The sequence below is a fragment of the Betta splendens genome, chromosome 1, assembly GCF_900634795.4.
Source record: "Betta splendens chromosome 1, fBetSpl5.4, whole genome shotgun sequence".
In the NCBI taxonomy this organism is placed as follows: domain Eukaryota; kingdom Metazoa; phylum Chordata; class Actinopteri; order Anabantiformes; family Osphronemidae; genus Betta; species Betta splendens.
In genome coordinates this window covers 5,656,703-5,676,310 of record NC_040881.3, presented here as the reverse complement: position 1 = coordinate 5,676,310, position 19,608 = coordinate 5,656,703, and the positions used below count along the sequence as shown (strand labels likewise).

General features: G+C 44.5%; 1 protein-coding gene across 1 annotated transcript; it reads left to right on the top strand.

The window, feature by feature from the left end:
* The first annotated feature begins 1,572 nt into the window (after positions 1-1,572).
* On the top strand, positions 1,573-5,310 carry pou4f2 (POU class 4 homeobox 2). Its single transcript, XM_029158765.3, has 2 exons — positions 1,573-2,591; positions 2,907-5,310. The coding sequence occupies exons 1-2, from the start codon at positions 2,370-2,372 to the stop codon at positions 3,837-3,839; spliced, it is 1,155 nt and encodes a 384-aa protein (XP_029014598.1). The 5' UTR covers positions 1,573-2,369; the 3' UTR covers positions 3,840-5,310.
* The last annotated feature ends 14,298 nt before the right edge of the window (positions 5,311-19,608 follow it).

Below are 19,608 nucleotides of genomic sequence, written 5' to 3'. Positions count from 1 at the left end.
TGAAAATTTCATACACCGATTTAGAGGTGGTGAAATATAAATGATTTCTTTAAACTTTCATCATAAATCAGTCTGTCGGTATATGTGAGCAGACACTGATTGCTCCTTGATGTCTCCCGAGCCCGATCCCTGTCTCCTGATGTCTGGAGGTGGCTCCAGCAGCGCCTGTTGTCCCGCTGGGGAGCCAACATGTTTCTGCAGCTGCAAGGCTCCCGTGCAACGTAAAACCGCTGTGCAGCAGCACCAACGGGCTCTTTGTCGTAGCCGCGGGGGCTGACTAAATGTCTATATGCATCAAAACAACAGCAGAAAGAGACGGCAGCTGACATCCAGCCGCTCACAAAGAGCCGCGGCGCCGAGGAGCGCGTCTAGCGCCACGTTCACGTCTGCAGCCTCGCTTAAAAAAAAAAAAAAAACAGCTTTCAGGCTTTAAACGACGCGATGCAGAGGCTGTGGTCAGAAAGCAGCCTGTAATTAGAAGACGGCGTTCATTTCACGTGGATTCCTTAACTTCATCCATTATTAACGCCGTACAGGCGAGGGTTAATTCCACTATCTGTCAAAAACACTGCTTCACACCTGATGTCACACGTTTCCACGAGTGTGTGCGTATTTGCGTGCAGTGAGAAATTTGTATTTTTAAAACCGTAACACTGAAAACAGAAAAAAAAATAATAATAATCTTAATCCACGAGGCGACGGTTCCATGCTTTAACCTCCAAGAGCGTCCTTACATTACAGTGAGGCCTTCCTATAGACGTGAGTGCATTAAATTAGTCACTTCTGGCTAATTACGGCGTGATTGAATGTTTTAAATGTGTTAAAGACGACGTGGCTTAATTAGAGGAGAGATAAGATAATAGGCTGCTATGACAAGTGTATAGATCTTCAGTTAAATGCGTCTAATTATTTTCAAACCAGTCATTTTCATGCAGGACCTCATGCATGAAAACATAAACATTAAACACACATGCTTACATATTATTTTATTTTTTGGAAATTTGACTTTTTATTTCCGGTATTTTACACGTTGTTTTAAAGATTAAAATGATAACAACAGCAAAAGATAACGCAATAGAACTGTAGATGTAAGTGTAATAATATAAATAAATGACTAAAAAGTTCTTAACGCGTTTACCGGAGGTGTCATAATAAATTAGCATTTTGTGTTATATGCGGTAAATTTTGATTTGTCTTAGTCTTAAAATGCAGAGTGGAGCTGTCCATGGTTCCTATTTCTTTCTTTCTAAGACGCCATCGTCTTTTTAGAAAAAGTTGCATTTTTGTTATGATCAACGACAAAATACTTTCAGGTGCAAAACCGAAAAAAGTCTGTGAACTTCGTAAGACTTGCTGTTGGTGAGGAGGTCTTGGTGGGAAGAAGTAGAGTCATTTGAAATAAATGCCTTGTCGCAGACTGCCCATGCGCAGAGTCCCCAGCGGTGGCGGCGGCGGAGGTGGTGGTGGTGGTGGCGGCTAATAAAGAATAATAAATCATGAAAGGGTTTTTCAGGTACAGCTGGAAAGAGGGTTTGTGAGAGAGGCAGAGAGACAGAGAGCTGTGGAGAGCGAGACGTGCGTGTGTGTGTGTGTGTGTGTGTGTGTGTGTGCGTGCGTGCGTGCGTGCGTGTGTGTGTGTGGAGAGAGAGAGAGAAAAGCGAGAGCGGGGGGAAGAGAGAGAGAGAGAGAGAGAGAGAGAGAGGCGGAGAGAGACTCAGTCTGCCCTTCGCCTCAGAGCAGAGGCAGTCCGGGTCCCCGCAGCATTCAACGTAGTCGAAGAGGTACAGTACAGAGACTGTCACCGCCGTTACTTCTCACTTACGGTCATTTCAAGACGGCAAAACAAACAGGTCATCGAAAGCAGCGGCAACAGCTCTAAACGTGAACTATTTTGGAAATCCTAAGAGGACAGAAACTTTTCTTTTTTTTTTCTTTTCCGGGCGTCGTTCTTGAGGAACTCTGCCAAAAAAAAACCAAAAATCCGAGGCAACAACAACAACAACAACAACCAAAAAAAAAAAAAAGACAACAACTATATTTATGTGATACAAAGCTGGAGACGCTCAAGGAAGAAAAAAGAGAGAAGGGGCATTTTTGAACAACCGCGCCACGCGTCCACAAAGGAAAAGGCACCACCTGCGCCCAGTTGCATGGCGTGCGGCTTCCTGCGACGGCTCGCGCGCCTCCGTACCTCCGCCAGCAATAATAAATACATGTGATAACTTCGGTGTTGGACGACCGTCTTCCGCCTGCGCTTCACTCGGCAGTGACTCGAGATTCCTGCACGCAATCGGGCTTCAACTCCCGGCAGAGGAGGCGGAGTCTTAACTTATTAAAAGGAACTTGCTGAGGCTCGGACGCCCGCAAATATGATGATGATGTCTCTGAACAGCAAGCAGCCCTTCGCCATGGCTCACGCCAGCTTGCCCGAGCCCAAGTACTCCGCGCTGCACTCCTCGTCGTCGTCCACGCTGACTTCCAACGCGCCGTCGTCCTCGTGCTCGTCCTCCCGACACAGCAGCACCATCATCAGCAGCAGCGGCGGCAGCGGCTCGGAGGCGATGCGCCGAGCCTGTCTCCCAACCCCACCGGTACGTATTCTGCATAATCACCGCTTAAAGGCACATTTTGACAGCCCACTTTTTTTTTCTTGATGTTTTTTTCATGTCTGCACAGCAAATCACCCAACACCTCCATATTTTTCCCCCCCTCCTCAGCTCAACTTATGTATTCAGTCGGCTTTGCCTTTCGTATTAATTTTTATGACCTGGGATGTTGCATGTGTCTTGTTTTGTGTGCTCCTTTTTAGGATTTCTTTTTTTCACATTCTGGAAATGTTTTAAACCGAGGAGTAGAGGGAGAATTCCCTGCTGACAGTTATGTGTGCATTCTATTTGCAATTGCAGAGCAATATATTCGGAGGCTTGGATGAGAGTTTGTTGGCCCGGGCTGAAGCTCTAGCGGCGGTGGATATAGTCTCGCAGACCAAGAGCCACCACCACCCTCCTCATCACAGTCCCTTCAAGCCGGACGCGACCTACCACACCATGAACACGCTCCCCTGCACCTCGTCGTCCTCCTCCTCCTCCTCGGTGCCTATTTCTCATCCGTCCGCCCTGGCCGGCCACCACCACCACCATCACCACCACCACCACCACCAGCCCCACCAAGCCCTGGAGGGGGACCTGCTGGACCACATCACCCCGGGACTGGCGCTGGGAACCATGGCCGGACCGGACGGCTCGGTGGTTTCCACGCCTGCGCACCCTGCCCACATGGCGGGCATGAACCACATGCACCAGGCGGCCATCAACATGGCTCACGCCCACGGGCTACCGCCGCACATGGGCATGAATGACGTGGACGCCGATCCACGGGACCTGGAAGCCTTCGCTGAGCGGTTTAAGCAGAGACGGATCAAACTGGGGGTCACGCAGGCGGATGTAGGGGCAGCGTTGGCCAGCCTGAAGATACCTGGAGTGGGCTCCCTCAGCCAAAGCACCATCTGCCGGTTCGAGTCCCTCACGCTGTCGCACAACAACATGATCGCGTTGAAGCCCATCCTGCAAGCGTGGCTGGAAGAAGCCGAGAAGTCGCACAGGGAGAAACTTAACAAGCCCGAGTTGTTCAACGGCGCCGAGAAGAAGCGGAAGCGCACGTCGATAGCGGCGCCGGAGAAGAGGTCGCTGGAGGCCTACTTCGCCATTCAGCCGCGACCCTCCTCGGAGAAAATCGCGGCGATCGCGGAAAAGCTGGACCTGAAAAAGAACGTGGTGCGGGTGTGGTTTTGCAACCAGCGGCAGAAGCAGAAACGAATGAAGTACTCGGCATGCGTCTAGAGTCGCTTTGAACCGCCGCCGCCACCACCGCGAAAAGACTTGGAACTGTTTAAAGACGATTTGTATCATATTTCCTAGCTCACACCATTTTTTTTCCAATCATCGATGACTTTGTGCTTTGAACTTCGATAAATTCCTAAAACTGAACAATGACTGATAAACTCAAAGCCCCCCCCCCCCCCCCCCCCCCCCCCCGCGCCCCTCACCCCCCACTTGCTGAGAGGGAGCTGTGGAGTCGAGTAAAGCATCGTTTGACAAAGCAAGTAAGACCCCCGTTTCCACACTTACTATGCTTCACCTTTAATGTCAACGCGGAATGATTTACAAGGCTTTAATTTTCAGTCATGATTAATTTAAAACGGGAACGCGAGTCGGGCTCCAGCGAGGGGCAGCGTTGCTATTCGCACACAGCGAGGTTACGGTTTCGTTCAAAGCACTTGGCTGGTGACTATTGCTGTTTTTGTTTCCGGCTTATAAAATAAGCTCCATTTTCCCTGCGAGTGCATGACAATGCAGTCTGACATTTTACCCAGGGTCCAAGAGGGAATTAGAAGGACAACACACCGATTTGTCTTGAAAGCTAATATTAGATTACTGCCAAATAGCCCTCTGTAAATTAATTATCTACTTGTCACACTTAATTTTGTGTCTAAATGTGTAATTAATTCCACTTATTTTGTTACAATGCGTGGTCAAAGTCAGGGATCTATTTTCCAGATACCCGGGTATGGGTTAGGGCAGGGTTGTTGTTTATTATTAGGCCTCAGTTACGCGAAAAGACCGAAATAGTGGCTCACGTGTAAGGATTTCACAGATTATTACAATTTAAAAAATATGTTTTCGTGCCGGCTGCAATAAGTTTACAATCCAGCGTGGGCCGGTAGCTTATGAACTATTTATTGAGTGAGGTCATGTTTACTTCATTATATATTTATTGGGATTCCCCCCTCCTCGTTTTGCTTGAGAAAATCAAATTCTGACAGCAACGTAAGCGTGTTGTTCTGGTTTAAAGGGGAACGACTGCGAAACGTGCAGTCACAAATTTTAATTTCTAATGTTTGAGATGGTACAATCGAGATATATATGAGAAAGTATTCTCTTTTTAAAATTATTTTATGTATGTTTTCTGCTATTTATTTGTATAAATATACGCGCATCATTATGACGTCGTTGCTTGTTAAAAATCACTTTGTTTAAGTAATGTTTTTTTCTTGAAGAGAAAAGAAACAGCTTCATGGAAGTATAAGTGTAAAATGTAAATATTTCATTGGAACCAGTCGATGCACATAAATATATCCGTACAGGTTTTTGCTGTATTGCTGTTTTAGCTGAGGTAACTAATTTCTGTAATGTATGTTGCTTTTGGTTCCTGGTTAAATTATTCTATTAATTTACTACATCCATGTAATTTTAATTTATTTAATTATTGAACTGCAATATGTGTTTCATTAAAGAACAAACTTTAACATGACTACGCTGTGTAAAGTGGCTCATCCAGACATATTAATATTCCTTTATTTATTAATCTGTTTATTTATTGATGAGGAGGAGGGGAACGGTTTAGCTGTGGGCTGCACAGCTTTCAAGACGATATTTTGTGGATTCTTTCAGCGTATTTGGTTACAAACATTGGCATTTTGAAAGGTAACGGGACTTTGACGTTACCATAAGGTGTCCGGTTGGGTTCTGGCAAGAGCCATGAGCCCTGTTTACTGTAAGTGTTCATAAGCAAGGCACTACCAGAAGCCTCGCCCCCACCCTGTAGCTGTCCAGTGCGTTCTCCCAGTGTGGATACGAGATGAATAACTAACATCAAAATGTAATCAGAAATTGCTTTTGTGCCTGTAACTTCTCATTTCATCGTCCTCCTCCGGGTCTGATCATAAAACAGGCCTTACAGGAGCCCGCTTTCTTTTCTCCATCCCATCAATGTTAAAGACACACGTGGCTTCTCCACTGACGTGCTGCCAGCTTATGCGGCTCACTGTTGCCTTACCTGAGAGCAAATGCTAATATTCTATTAGAGTCTAATCAGGGGGTCTATGGAGAGCTGGATGGGTCCCTGGAGCGCAGACTTGCCAGATGTCAGCCCGCCAGAAAAACAGCTCGCCTGCCAACGTGCCCGTCTCTATTTAAATACACACTCAAACATGCTTCGTTCGTCAATGCCGGGACTCGGGCTTTGAAGCAAAACCTTTGGTTCGAAGTTATGGTTGTTAAGAGGAGGTGGAGGTGGAGAATGATACAAAGGGAGAGAGAGAGGAGCATTTTTAACGTGATGTCCAAAGCAGAGCTGCTGTTTGGGAGCTTCAGGGCTGACTGACTGTTTGGGCGCTGAGCAAGCGTTTCAGCACCATGGACAGATACCTGAGAGGCTGCACGAGCCAAAGATTAGCATTTCTAAAACCTGTCCTCCGCGTTTACACTGATTATTTACAGCACACAGAATACATCTGCATGCATTATTTCTGGATAATTGTAAATACACTGCAACAATAATTTTTAGCATAAAGACGACGAGGAAGAAAAGTGATTTCGCAAGACATAAAAACAACAAATGTTTTAGAATTGTTTCAGATTAACCAATTAGGCTTTTGACCCCATTCAATGACATGTTATGTTTTTTTTTTATATTTTTATAACTATTTTTTTATAACTATAAATATTTTTGGCATCCCTAGGTAATAAGTTGTCACCTAATGACCAAATCTGTTTGTGTCAACATTATTTTTAATTTTACACATTTTAGCCTAATTAACATGTTTTGCACTTACAGTAGTCCTCAATATTTATTTAACAAAATAAACTCCTAAGACGAAAACAACCCAATTTCATTTCATTGACCCATAAACTAAACGTGCTCCGGCGCCTTGCTCGTGACAAATTAAGAGTATCAAAACGACCCTTATTAATGAGACAGCGATGATGGTTCATCAATTAAAAGATGCTCCTGGTGAGTGCTTCTAATTTCCCCTAAATGAGTCATTCACTTAATACGTTAATACGAGCGAATTATTAAATTACACATCGAATTATGAAAACCAGATAATTATGAAGAGCGAGTTAAGCAGTCATTAGCCATCCCTGTTAATTACCGCTGGTCAGGGAGGGCTGCTGAGCGAGGGTCTCATCGGGAATTGAAATTAACTTTATGCAGTGAGCATCGGCTGCCGCCTGACGAGCCAGAGCCTCTGCTCAGACAGAGACAGGCAGACAGACAGACAGACAGGCAGGCAGGCAGGCAGGCAGGCAGGCAGGCAGACAGACAGACAGACAGACAGACAGACAGACAGACAGACAGACAGACAGACAGGCAGGCAGGCAGGCAGGCAGGCAGACAGACAGACAGACAGACAGCCTCTCGACCAGGCTGCTGCTGCTGCCTGCATTCACTTTCACATATTGGGAGAAAATCGACCTGGATTCTTTGATACTGAATCAATGTGGCCCGAACTCTGAAAACAAACACGCACGGCACAATGAAGCCAATCGAAGGTCTTTTTATATAATAAATACGCGAACCAAACAGTTTACCTCGAAGCCACAGGCACATCAAGCTGCGTGGGCGCCATACACTGAAACGCACGTGCGCGTAAAGACACTGTGGGAGCCTTCCACCAAACGGAAAGGGCGACCCTGTTTCCTTTTGTTATAATTACGCGCTCTGTTTTATTTTTCTCCTTCCCCTGAACATTTCCACCCTTTCACAGGGATACTGATGAAAATTTAATGAAGCCAGGGACTGTCGGAGCTCCGCCTGGGGACCGAGAGTAGAATATTTTAACTGTACATTTACGCCAAGTGTCTGCCTTCAAAGACGCGACTGCTCTCGAATTAGACGAACTGTGAGCCATAAAGTGAACGCGCTGCACACTATACGAGCCGCTCTTTTCCATCTGTTGGCTGCTTTGCGTCAGACGGCAGCCTCCGTGTGAAGCGGCAATCGCCATTTGATAGTGTCGCCAATCAGTTGTTGTGGATGCAATATTAATCAGCCGTCGATAGTCATTAGTTTGTTAAGTGTTTTCCAGAAACTAATCGATGGAGCAGCAGTGGATGGCTGGAAGGAGGTTGGTGGGATAGTTTTTGATCTAGCGTGGCACGAAAAGGAGGGAAGGACGCGCTGTACAGTATCTGCCAATGAAACGCAGCTCTCTCTCTCTTACTCACTCACTCACTCACTCACTCACTCACTCACGCACACACACACACACATTGAATTGTTAATTCATCTGCTCGCTGTGGCACCGTGTTTTCCGCGTGTTAGGCCTCAGTACAGGACAAATCCACGACCGAAGCTGGTGCCTGAAACGGAAGCTGCCAGATTTACAGTTGACTGTCTGTGAAGTCACCTTATTAAAAACAACACAAATTCAGCGGTAGAAACAAAATAAAGGCGAGACCTGCTGCATTTTATTGTGAAACATCAGCCAACGTCAGGACATGAGCAAAATATTTAAAATATATGTTTTTATTTTAGACCAAGTCATATATTTTTGCGCAAAAAAATGTTTATGCAGAAAATACGTACTGTAATCCCAATAACGTGGCCCTCAAATTAGGTTGGGCAGAGAAAATGCGAAATACCATCAGAAATGTCACAAAAACAAGAAAACTACATTTGTTCATTCAACGCCACTGGAAACGCTCCCGGGCTCAATAACAAAAATAGTTCAGGGGCGTGATTAGGGGGTGCGCTGAGGGGCCATCATCACCCCTGACATGTGGCCACCACCAAGAGTGTTATTAGGATGTAAAATCAAGGCTCTTCTTTTCCCCCAGAACGTTTTCACAGGTCTCTCTTAAATGTGTCAATAATATGATCACAACCTTGTGTTTAATTTCTATAAAGCTTCATAATTATTGGTTTTGCAGATTGTTCTTTATTTGCCACAGTTCATTCGTTAATGTTATTTTTAAACATTAATGTAAATGAATATTTAAATACTTTTGCTTGAGGGAGAATACATCCTGGATACAACGCGTGGAGATTAAGATCTGTATCAAGGACAGATCATGTCCATTCAGTAAGTTTAATAATTTGGATGACATAATAAGTACAACACTACCTGAGGTCTAGACTTCACCCAATTATGGGCTGGACACATTTTTACTGCAAAAGAAAAAAGAAAAGAAAATAGCTTATGTATTTAGTGAAAAATAAAATCTGATATCCAATCCCTATTTACTGAAATATCATTTCGTACAGATAGGGGGCGTGACAGACACTACAAACCTTAATGTGGCAAAAACAGGCAAAAAAAAACGTTTTAGGAATATACATAATATATTTTATTAATTCGACAAATTTGATAATTGAGGCGTTTCCTTTACATGGAATTAATAAAAACACAGGACCATGGTCACTTCACCACACGAGTAAAGCATCAGTGTGAGACCTTCACGCTACTTTTGCCAAAACATTCAAATCAAAACTAAATTCACATTGACAGTTTATTAAATACTTATCTCTGTGTATTTAAAAAATGTTGGAACATATTTGAGTTATTTGAGTTAAATTCTATTTTTTATATGACAAAAAAGCAGATACACAAGCCTAAACTTGTGGTGCATAAACCTTATCTGCGGGCGGGTAGATTAATTTTAATACACAAAACAGAGTCCTGCCATGTGTACTTAACTACATGTATGATGACATCAATGTGCCCTCAGCTATCAAATATTAAACAACATCAGACGGAAACCTGATTCTGACTATCTAGGTCTCATCCTCGCGCTTCCTTCCTACCTGATCCGTTTGCAACCATTGTGGTTGGGGCCCACTTGTTCCCAGTGGTGCTCTGGTGTTCCCAATAAGCCATAGACCTCTCAGAGATTGGACCTTAATGAGAAGGTGGTAGAGCCGTCTAGTGGATGTGTGTTCATTGGGCTTTGACAGCCGTGCTCTGTTGCAGATCTATTAATCATATCCACAAGGAGCAATGGCCTCTCTCTCTCTGCTCCTCACTCACTCACCCTTTCAGTTTTCAGTTTATACAGAGCAGAATCATTTACATAAAGTCCTTAAGGCAAATAACTGTTGGGGGCTCTAATTTATATCTGATCGAAAATTAGACGTCATTATGCGCACCATTAGCTGCGTCTTTAATGTGCTTCTAAGCACCATTTGTCAAGCAGCTTGTTAATATCCTTCAAGTCTTTAAAGTTGAGAGCTCATTAAAGACTGCTGTGCCTGCTCTTGATGCTATTTCATAAAATTCCGTGGGAAGGGACAAAACATTTAAAAGTTTGTTGCATTGACATTGTCCAAAAACGAACAGACGATGAGTGATGACTGTGTCCTGTGTATTTTTTTTTATTTAAAAAGGAGAAATGCAATTTAGTGCATCAAGTTACAATATTGGGCAAAACTGTTAATTGACTTGAACCTAACCAAACATTTGCAGACAGTATGATTGAAACACGAAAAGCAGCTATAAAAATGTTTATTATTAGGAAAACCAATTCTCTCCTGCCTATGCAAGACTTAAATTGTTTTGGAAATTCTGGCGTCACAAAAGTAAATGGACCCCTGCAAGCGTTCACTCAGACATTTTTCCGTAGTTGTCTTGCCTACAGCCTATAACAAGCGACCCTCGCAGGCCCACTCTTTGCCTATGGGTAATAGGAGTTATGCTGCTTTATTATTGGTTAAAACTCCAGTGTCCTCAGTCCTATTTTCCTGCAGTATAACAGATTCCTCGGGGCTAAAGCAATAAAGAGAGTAATTAGAATGCTAAAGACAGATGTAAATAAAGGGAATGAGACAGTGGTGAGGGATGAGGCGTCTAGGTCACACACTCTCATCAAAAACCCAGTTGGTAGCAAATGACACAACGTTCAGTGCCAGAGGCCTGAGGCTACGACTGCAAACCAGAGGACATAATGGACTAAATTATGGCCTCAATGGCCATGCATCTCAAAGCACCAATAAGGGCGCGTTCACACACACACACACACACACACACACACACACACACACACACACACACACACACACACACACACACACACACACACACACACACACACACACAGAACTACTATGTTCGGTCTGAACCTACCTTGAGCATTACGTAATTCATGCACACGTTATATAAAGCAACCAGTTATGAAGCAGCATGAATGAGAAGCTATTAATTCACTATCTTTTGATGATCCTTGATCAACCGCTAAGATTACGAGCTATCGTTTGTGAAGCATCTGTTCTGCAAAAAAGAAACGTTTGAAATAAAATGAATGCACGATGACATTACAAGCCAAAGAGTGATTTACAGTTTATTAAGTTCAAATTTATTACATTAGAGAAATTGGAAATGTTTTTAAAAAATACTAAAAGTCTACTTTCTGCTTTGGCACAGGGTCAAAAACACAGGCAAAAAGCAAACATCTGGCTGGAGCCCATCTTTGATAATAATTCATAATCTGATACACTTCATTCAGTAGATTTGACATTTAATAATATAGATTTAGTTAATTCTTATACATGTTTATGTATTTATTGTTCGTATAAATATATTTTTTAATTTTATTCAATCATAGTCTGTGCATAAATACATCTGAGTAATACTGCATTTATTTTATTTAACTCCTAACAAGAACCAATCTGAAGTGTTGTTCAGATTGGAGAAATAATAACATGCAATAATTTAGCACATGCACAAACCTTCTTCGTGTGAGTGCCATGAAAGGCTCAGAGGAACAGCGCTGAGTGTGTGTGGCTGACCCCAGCACAGCACCACCACTGAGGACTATACACTTGAGACTACATGCACAGTCGAGGGGGGGGGGGGGCTAATTAAAATATTTGCAATATTAAAAATACATTAACGACAAGCATACCTTCATATTAAACAACTATGAGACATTAATGAATTAGCCTGCTTTTGCTGGTGAAATAAGCCTTTGTTAAACTGGGCTTCCTGGGAAATTCCTCAAGTCACAGAGCCACGAGGATCAACGCACTGGGGATTGGAAACAACGCTGAATTTCTAATTAGAATAAAAATCATCAGTCTTTTACTAAATAGCTGAAATGGGCTTGTGTTGATAATGTTTTGACAGCTGTCGGGTTTGATGTGAAAATCACGCTTCCTTTTGTGGCGCTGACTGAAAACGCATTTATGTTTTAGAGCCTCAGTGAAGCTACGGAGGCCACAAATCCCACACACTCAGCGCTTTAGACCGCTTCACACCTTAGATCTGCCTTTTAATTAGACCATCCAGTTTCCCAAGCGTCCCCCAGCATGAACCCTGCTTTGTCTCTGTTCCTCAGTCTGTGCTTGACAAACCTCCGTCCCGCGCTCACTGCACAATATTCCAGCGTGCACCCCAGATATGAATGCAGTGCAGGATCTGTGATGAGGCCTGCGAGGAGCCTGCGTTGAGCTTGTATCAGGGTTGAAGTTGTTGTTTGAACTGCTTGCAGAGCAACGCGTGACACAAATAGACATCAGTGTGATGCAGATGTAACACTGATTGATGTCAGTGTAATTTTTTCATGGTTTTAATACTTTTATTATTTACACTGACACCTGATAAATGATAGCAACAGTTAATTGTGGAATGATTCAAAATGCATTCATTCGCTCCCATATGTGAGGTGACTGGGTCATTTGCTTGTATCCGGCCTGTAGCTGCAGGATTCCTGACAGGCCTGATATGGGTACAGACTCTCAGCTGCCAGTCATGTGGAAACCAGCCATCAGAAGATGCAAAACATTCCCATCGAAGGGCCGCTACTAGAAAACACGAACGTCCTAGAAATCTGTGAAAGGCACAGACCTCAAAGTGATTTATGCACAAAATTACACATAACCATAATTTATTGAATTTCCTACGAGGTACAAGACGTATTAGAAATGATAATGGGGCGAAATATCAGCGAGAGGAGCTCTGCACATTTCTGCTTCACCATAAAGTCCACGCTTCTGTCAGCTCCTGTAATGGAAATGCAGCATTTTTACTGCCAGCGACAAAAGTTACACGATCCCGCCACACAAATAGTCGGATGGAGGTAATGTCTCAGCAGAGCCGGTTGATGCCACCCCGCTATATTAGATTACTCTGTGCTGTTGAAATGTGTGCTTCTGAGGTGTCTTTGCAAAAGGTTGATTACTTTGGATATATTTCACCCGCCGCTCTGGGCTATTATTGCTCCAGATACAGAGTGTAGTCAGCAGCCTGATGGAGCGATCCTGAATGGGCAACGTCCCTGGTAAAACCATATAAAGTGATTCAATGCGAACATAAAGAAATGTTAACGATTGTCAAAGACCTTTGTGTTGGATGGCGTCTCCCGGATACTCTCAGCCTCGGCCTCCCTCTTTATTTTCCCCTCGCTTTCCGAGAGCATCAAAAGTGTGAGAAGTGGGAGCGTGTCGAATTTTCTTCCGTAAAAAACACATTTTTGGGGCAAAATATTAAAACGGATCTGAACTAAACGACAAAGAACAATCCCCGAGATGTGAAAACGTAGTCACACAGCGTTCCTTCCAAACTGCTAACGGCGAGAGTGAGACGCCGGCGTCTCGGAGAAATGTGGCAGACAGACATAGTTTCTGACCTCTATACAGCACAGTGGAAGGACCTCAACAGCTGTAAACAACACTGCAATCAGTGTCCCATCTGCTCCCATGTCCCACTTGTGTGGATGCCTTTTTGCCATTTCTTTCACCCTCTGCCAAGTGGCTGCCTCAGGACATCTAACCCAGAGAAAAGAGCTCATTTACCCAAGGAGGGAAAGAAGCAAACTAGATTTCGGAGTGCGTTTGCTGACGGGGAAACCTGGTTGTGGCGGCATTTGATGGAGTTAGATGGGTTAAAATAATCCACCAGGACTGCGCGGAAACCTAAGTACTGATAGGTTCCTGCTGAAAGTATGAGCCATCAGACGACTGTTCTTTTATCATTGCGATTTAACCTCTGCTGACCCCTATTCACGCTAATGGTGCTTCACAGGACTTCTATGAAGAGGCTGTTTGAGCAACGCGCCCTCCAAAAGGTAAGTGGGCAGCTCTGAGGATAAATGCCCCAGCGAGCGGTTCTCCACTTTGTCTGGGGCCTGAACACAACAAACACTGGTTCCACACCATTCCGCTAATGAACGCGCGACGGTGGAAGTTATGAACCCGCAAACGATGCAGGACTTTAAACATGTCCAAGAAATTGGGCCTGCAAGCCATTTATGAAAAGGAAACACATTCATCACGTTTATAAAGTGGGCTTCGAGAGTGTGTGTAAACAGGAAATGGTTGATTTACAAGAAAAACGTTGTGTCCTTTTTTTTTCCTAAGCTTGTGTTACAGTAGTTACGGTAATTTTAACACATGCAGACGAGGACGGTTGGAGGTTGAGACTGTGGGCAGGTTATGCTGCGATCGCCTTGTTGCATTTACACCTCGGTGCATCCGCGTTTCGTGAAGCTCTTCGTGGGGACGAGGGCCAATGCAAACGCTGCACGCATGTGTGACGCTGCGCCTCACGTGCATGCGTGGGGGGTCGGAGCCTCGCGGGTTCCTGCGGGTGGGATGGTGGAATTGCAGGGGATTTGATTGGAGCATTATCTCCACACGACGGCCCTCCAGAGCTGCTATCTGTTGTGCCCCCCCCCCCCCCCCCCCATCCCCCCGCTCATTTACTTCATCAGTGCACTGCTGTCATATACATAATTCAGACAAGCGGGGGAATGTCTTTGGGCTTCGAACCACCTGCTGGCTTTTATTAGCTAATTAATGGTGATTTATCAGAGCTGCTAATTTGAGTGGGGCCGCTTGCCTTCAGGAGGCTCCTAACACCATATGAATTCTGATGGTAATTATGCTTATTTGATGGGCAGTTTGCTAAAACAAAAAGTTCTGTCTTCTCTCCCCCACAGGGATGGAATTTCGGTTCTTACGAAAGACGACCTTGTGTGTGTGTGTGTGTGTGTGTGTGTGTGTGTGTGTGTGTGTGTGTGTGTGTGTGTGTGTGTGTGTGTGTGTGTGTGTGTGTGTGTGTGTGTGTGTGTGTGTGTTTTCTGTCTCATTAAAGTCTTTTCACACAGTTAATGCCTGGATTCCAAACGGCCCTTTTTTAAGTTTAACCTGTGAATGTGTGTCCTTGGGAAGGTCTTTTTTGATGTCCTTATGGTTTCAGGTCAATTTAGTGCCCAGCTATTAGGGGAAACCACACCGGTCTCTGTGTTTAAATAATGCGTTTACACACTTGTACTTGTTGTTATTGCCAACTTGACCGAAACCCCTGTTTCAAGCTAAAATATAAAAAAAGAAAAATCCGGCAATGATTATGTGCGAGAGGTGGATCCAGGGATTTTTCTCCTGAAGCAGAGTCCTGTGTTTCCTGCGTGACAGCTGATTGACAGTCAACCCAGAATCACTGCAGGGATCTGCAAACAGAGATCCCACAGCATGTGGTAATGGCCTGTCAGGCAGGTAATTGTCAATTTTGATGTTCATGTCAAGTAACGATAAGGAGCAAGAACCGGTTGTGCCGAAAATATATGAAACGCACAGGTTTCAGTTAGAATCTGGTGCTGCCCAAGCGTCTGCTGGAAACCAAAGGTGAGCACTTTCACGGAGGATTTTCCTGTCACGCTCTCACCAAGTTTATTCATCTGTCATGGGATCATTTTCATTGTCTTGTGCCGGTTTGGCTGCACATCACAGTCCTCAGTGATTGTCAGAGTCAAAACCCTGGTATCACCTGTGTTGTTAACAGTGTGTAACTGTGCTATAAACTATAAAATATTCTCTTTTCTGAGCTTCATGAACCAAAACAGAACCATTCAGTTGAAGCTATTTGTTCTGGACTTTCCTCATCTGTTATTGACTAGATCATTAGCACTGCTTTACACAGGGTTCAGGTACGTGTGTGCTTTACTCACAGCCTCAGCCTCCCTCTACATAAATCACCAGCTCGTCCCTAAAGCCGCTTTGTGGAGGTGCGACGCGTTTTATGAGCCTGCGCCGATGTTGACAATCTACTGAACTGTGCATCTTCTGTTTAAGCATAACGACGCCTTCCTCAGGCCTCCGATGCGTTTCCCTCCGTCGCCCCTGAGAGGTGGCTCATAATGTTTAGAGACGCGTTTCCAAAGCAGCCCTGACTCGTTTACAGGCTCGAATCTTTTTATGCTTTTTGTGAGGAAGGGGCTTTAGGGCCTCACGGTGTCCATCCACGCAACACGATTAACACATCAGGTTCTCACTAAACGAAGCTGTAAATCACAAAATGCCTTTTAATTCTGTGAGTTGTTCTTCTTGTATTGCGATGGGACTGGATCCTCACAAACTTCAATTGGACAGAATAGTTCTTTAAGCTGGACAGTCCACTACGATAAGAGTGTCTAGAGTCATACTGTACGGTACCTACAGTGGCTGTTAACATGATTATACGTCTTATATGTGTGCAGAAGAGTGCATCACAAACCAGAATCTACTGCTGTGCTTTTCTTATGAAAACACTTATTTGTGTTTATGCTTATTTCCGATTCAACACGTGGGTTTTTTTTTCAACAAAAGACACACAGCATTGCGGCAATTGATGTTTTCTGCCCTGCACTAGCACATCCTTGGGGAAACGCAGCCTCTGTTTCCCGACGCGCCTTCAACTCCCCAAAGGCAGGTGGAGGAACAGATGTATAAAACGCCGCATCAAGTCAGAGGTATGTCTGAAATTAGACTGTAGAAAGAGATCAAAATCAGGTCACGGTGCGTCTGCCAGAATACACCTTTTCATCCCAATTCAAATAAAATTCAAAACAGCAGGTAAATGGTAATATCACACAAGCCAGGAACGATGCCTCCAGCAACTTACTCCGTTAAAAGAGTTTTCCGTGTAAGGTGCTGCAGCTCTCTCTGCACAATCTGACATGTTTGCTCAGTGGGGACTTGAATAGAAATCCTGAAAACTTACTTTAATGTTGGAAACCTCTCAACGCCTTCTCGGCACACGTGGTTCCGAGCGGCAGACGTGTAACAGGAATCGCATTGTGTCTGTTGTAGCGTTAGGAGCGTCCGCCGCACACTGACAGCTACCTGTGGGTTCGAGCTGACGGAGCTGCGATGGTGGAGCTCGCTTCACCCGGCCTGTCAATCAAGAAGTCCGAGTGGAAGACGAGGGCGTCTCCGTGCTGCAGTTCCAGCCGCGACCCGTAGAGGTCAAAGTGCCCGCGTCGGGGTCCACCTTGGACTGAGCCTTCACCACGAAGGCACGTATTCACGGGGAACCTCTGCACCACGAGGACCAGTCGCTCCCACTTTGCCACAACACAGAGACTGAACACACACACAAAACTAGTTTGGATGTGGGAAATGGAAATAAGTGCCTCTGTGCCCGTGAACGCTATCATTTCATTCCTCTGCTCTGAATGCTCCGGGGATCTCGGAGAAGGAGTAGGAGCAATAAGTTCACTTTGCTGAATTAATGCCGTAATTCTTTATCAGGAGAGCCTTGGCATTACCTTGAACTGGGCTGGTTTTATGCAAAATGGTTTCAAGCCTAGTTTTTTTAATGATGGTCCTAATTTGTTGGCTCACTGTAAATTATTCATCTCTTTTATATTCAAGTAGTTATTACGTGTCATAACTGTGTATCTATGGGGTGAGATTTAATAGCATCTGCTGGACCTTAGGAAAGGAGCCAGTCTAGAAATGCTATTAAAAATTAATAATTAGCTAAATATTTGCCTTGGCACCTGCTTTGAGCCACTGTGCTAATTGGCATGGGAACATCTGCAGCGGCCACTGAAGATGTACTCTACAACGATGTTACCATGGAAACACACTGGCAGAGGCCAACAAATCAATTATAAAAGGGGGCATGAAAGTGTGACGTCCAAAGGATTCAGCAAAAACTGCAAACCACAAAAGAGCATCTCAAGTTGACGGCGATCAACATACGACAATAAGACAGGAAGGTTCCTCTCACTTCAGAAAATGGATTCACAAGTGTGTCTATTTTAGATCGATGGATCATTAGACGAATTTTAAGAAAAGTTCATATAACAATGTATTGCTGTATCATGATAACCTGCTCTTTACAGCTCAGAAGAAGAAGCGGGCACACATTGACATAGACACTCATTAAGATAATAACCGCGAGCACAATGAAACCGAGATGGCAGGTCTCTGTGCTACAAAGGGACTTCTGTTACACAGTGACCATCCACCCAACAGAAAAATAACAAAGTCAGCGCTATGCATCCATCCATCCATCAGTCAGCCAGTCGGCCTGACATACCACTGAACCATCTGCCAGCCTCCCCCATCCTTGGCTGATCCCCCACAGCCACCAGCCAGGAGGAGGCTCTCTCTCGGGGCCTGATGTGCTAATGTGGACCTTTGTGATGCTGGAAAAAGTGAATAGCTACTGTAGGTGCTTGAAGTGTGTATAGCTGAGCTGGGGTCAACATTCTTAGACCAAGTAGAAATATTGAAAATCATACTTCATCTTAATTCATAATACAGTACAGTAAGTCTAACAGAATGAACGTCGTTATAGGAACTTATCTATTATTCATTAGCTTTAACAAAAGGATCCAGGTCGTATTCTGTGGCTAAGATGTATTTTTCTGAATTTATTTATCTGACTTTAGCCAAATCTTTCATTGTGCCTGTTGAAATACACAATGTTAAACCTTGCAACAGGGCACTGCACGGCATCCTCTGCAAAATTCAATTAGACATTATGTTGCACTGCAATCTATTCATTAGAGGCACCCAGTGAGGCAGCCAGTGGGAGTGTATTGATTGGAGTGTGTCATGTGTGGAAGCGAGAGAGGGGTGGTCACAGTTTTTTGCTTAATGGACTGAAATAAAAGAGGCAGGAATGGGGCTTAATTAGCGAACAGCGGCTAGTTTCTCCTCCCAGTAGTTACCTCTGCGAGCATGCTCTACATGCAGATGATCACAAGCACTCGCACATATGTGCAAACCGGCATGCTTGCAGTCACACGCGCGCACACACACACACACACACACACACACACACACAGTTGAACAGGAGGAGGGCAGAGGGGAACGGGGGGGGGGGGGGGGTGATGGGGAAGGATGAAAAAAGAGAGGGAGTGCTGGACTCCTGGGGTCTCAGCTGCTGCTAGGGTGCTGCCTGCTCCTCGCAATGAGTTGCAACTGTCAGTTTATTTTATCTCTGGCTTTTCATCATTGCGCCGAGCCCGGTTGGAGGAAGCCACCTGAGAGTCTTAGGAATTTGTTGACTAGGAGTCATTAGCAAAGACTGCTGAGATGCACGGGGGCCAGAGATGTGCTCGGGTACGGCTGCAGACAAGAGCGTCCCCTTAACCCTTTACCGCCCGACTGGCACAGCAGCTTGGCTTTGATGAATGGGTAATTACATTCAGCCTACATGACACGGAGCAGGGCACAGAAGCCATGCAGAAAAAAAAAACATGACACGAGAAAGCAAGCAATGCATTAAAACACTTAAATGCAGTAATTAACATTTCCACTACTTTCCAAAAGCTTTAGTTGTGTTGAACGTATCTGACAAAAGTAACTAAGAAAGAAAAAAGGAAAATTTGAGAGAAAACTTTCTAACCCAGACTTTATAACTTTCTGAAACAGACAAAGAAACTTGTCAGAAGCAGTTTTTCCAAACCTGTGTGGTGGAGGTGGTCCAAAGTGTGGGGAGGTGATTTCTAATGCTTTTTAAACGGGCAGCGCACCTTTTACTGAGACGTAGTCATTACAACCGATGCCAAAGATCAGACTGGTCAACAAGACGCCAGGTATTTGAATACTGTGCACATT

Bases quoted from the DNA above. Each gene is read 5' to 3' on its own strand.
- pou4f2 (XM_029158765.3), top strand. From the start codon at position 2,370: ATGATGATGATGTCTCTGAACAGCAAGCAGCCCTTCGCCATGGCTCAC. The intron at 2,592-2,906 runs GTACGTATTCTG...TTGCAATTGCAG, and splicing joins CCTGTCTCCCAACCCCACCG to AGCAATATATTCGGAGGCTT.